This window comes from Camelina sativa, chromosome 11 (assembly GCF_000633955.1).
Source record: "Camelina sativa cultivar DH55 chromosome 11, Cs, whole genome shotgun sequence".
NCBI classification, from domain to species: domain Eukaryota; kingdom Viridiplantae; phylum Streptophyta; class Magnoliopsida; order Brassicales; family Brassicaceae; genus Camelina; species Camelina sativa.
The window spans coordinates 7,096,606-7,099,091 of NC_025695.1; the positions used below are offsets into that span (position 1 = coordinate 7,096,606).

The following is a 2,486-nucleotide window of genomic DNA, read 5'->3' on the forward strand; positions in this document are numbered from 1 at the left end:
TACGTAGTTTCAAATATATTGACCCAATATTTTTACGTGAAAACATATTTTCCAAAGTTTTTGAATCATTTTTTTTTTACATTTTCCCAAAGTATTTTGAATCAGTTTTTTTTTAAAAGATACTAGTATTTTGAATCTTCACAATTAAAACATACATCCCCTCTTTTAAAATTAAAAAATCTATTCGAAGAGATATACGAATTATTGTCAAAAAAAAAAAAGGAGATATAAGAAAATTAAAAGGCTAATAATTTTTAAAATATATATTTCTTTTTATGATTAATATATTTTACCAATTATGGCTAAAGCCCGAAAGATCCTATAAAGTAGGATTTAACAGTGACTTCTGAATCTTCTTCACTTTAAACTTAACTCTCTCTCATTCTCTCTTTCTCTATACAAATCTCTCTCAAAGATTTTTTTCACCAGAAGAATCTCTGTTTCTTTTTCTTTTCTTTCGAATCTATTTTTTTTTTTTTAAAGAAGAGAAAAGGAATAAGGTGAAGAAACGAGTGGTGGTGATGATGGATGAGTATATGGATTTTAGACCAGTCAAGTACACAGAGCACAAGACTGTCATCAGAAAGTACACTAAAAAGTCTTCCGTGGAGAAGAAGAATAAGATGAGTGATGGTGCTGCTCGTGACTCGTCGTCCTCCAGGTTGGTTCGTGTTTGTCTCATTGATCGTGACGCCACTGACTCATCAAGCGACGACGAGGAGTTTCTCTTCCCTAGGAGACGTGTCAAGAGACTCATCAACGAGATCAGAGTCGAGCCTAGCTCCTCCCCCTCTTCCTCTTCCGGCGACGTCTCCGCTTCTCAGACCAAGGACCGGAAAAGGCTCCCCGTTGATCCTCCTCCTCCTCCTGTTCAAACCCAGAAGAAGTACCGCGGCGTCAGACAGCGACCTTGGGGAAAATGGGCGGCGGAGATTCGTGACCCGGAGCAACGCCGGAGAATCTGGCTCGGTACTTTTTCTACGGCCGAGGAAGCTGCCATCGTCTACGACAACGCAGCTATCAAACTCCGTGGCCCCGCTGCTCTAACCAACTTCGCCGTACCACCTGAACCGGAACCGGAACCGGAGAGCAACATATCGGTTTCGACATCAGAATCAGTGGACGACTCTCAACATCTATCGTCTCCGACATCAGTTCTCAACTACCAAACATATGTCTCCGAGGAGGCACTCAATGACCATGTCAAACCGGTTAAACAAGAGTTTCTTGAACCAGAACAAGAACCAATAAGCTGGCATCTTGGACAAGGTAATAATAACACTAATACTGATGACTCGTTTCCATTGGACATTCCATTTCTCGACAACTACTTCAATGAGTCACTACCAGACATCTCCATCTTCGACCAACCTATGTCTCCTATTCATCAATCATCACATAATGGTTTCTTCAACGATCTCGTCTTGTTTGATAGCAACTACAACACAGGAGAAAACTGCTCTTCCGATATCAAAGAGATTGGTTCAATGTTCAACGATCTTGATGATTCTTTGATATCCGATCTTTTACTTGTGTGATATTATTATTTCCCCCCAGAACCAAACTCCGGTTCGGTTGCAAATATCTCCCGTGTGAGTCAAATTTTGTCTGATGTTTTGATAAGATTTCGTTTTTGTTTTTTACTTTCCTAGTGTTTAATGATTTTGTTGAGAAGTAATTTAATGTTTGTCGTCGGCTTGTAAAACAGTTTTGGAGAAGTATCCGGGAAAAGTAAGTAGTAATTAATTAATTAGTAAATTTGTTGTTCTTGTCAATTTCATTTCTTTGGGTTGCACGAACGTGTTTATGGTGTTATTATTGTGTTTTTTTATCTTGTATAAACGAGTTGATTATAAAAAGCGAAACTAAAATTCTCTTTGGCGAGACCACACGAGGAGGCGCAAATCACGCTAGTGACCGGTGGAGCAAGTGGCTTTTGGGTCAGGTCTAAGTCAGTCGGTGCTCCTTTTGCCTTTTCCTATATCGCTTATTAAAAAGTGTGGGTTTCGTGTTCTGACGCTGGCGGTAAATAATACTACTATTTACAGAAATAAATCAAATTAGAAACTATCCTTTTCAGATAAAAAAATTCCTATGAATGAGTCTTTGACTAAAATATATTTTTTACTAAAATTTGATTTTAAAAACATATTCATCGTTGACTGATTCTCAATCAAATCAATTAGATTTTTTGAATAATTCGTCACTTTCTGGTTTTGCTATATACTTTCATATAGACAAAAAGGGCAAAATGTCCTTTAAGTGAAATTAGTGTTCAATTGCAATGAGAATCCAACGAGAATGGCTTCCAATTCCATATATAGATACGAAATACTTGGCCGGATTTTACGTATTTCTGTTTTACTCAATAACTGAATTTGTTTAAACCTTTGAAAATATTGATTTTCAGATCCTATAAATCTGTTTAAAAAATCATATTTGTTCCGAACTTCCAATATTTTCTTGTAAATTAACCCAACCTTAAT

At 37.0% G+C, this 2,486-nt stretch overlaps 1 protein-coding gene across 1 annotated transcript; it reads left to right on the plus strand.

Annotated features, from left to right (window-relative positions):
- LOC104722117 (ethylene-responsive transcription factor CRF4-like) lies at positions 456–1,758 on the plus strand. The gene has a single exon (XM_010440226.2). The coding sequence runs from the start codon at positions 522–524 to the stop codon at positions 1,536–1,538; it is 1,017 nt and encodes a 338-aa protein (XP_010438528.1). The 5' UTR covers positions 456–521; the 3' UTR covers positions 1,539–1,758.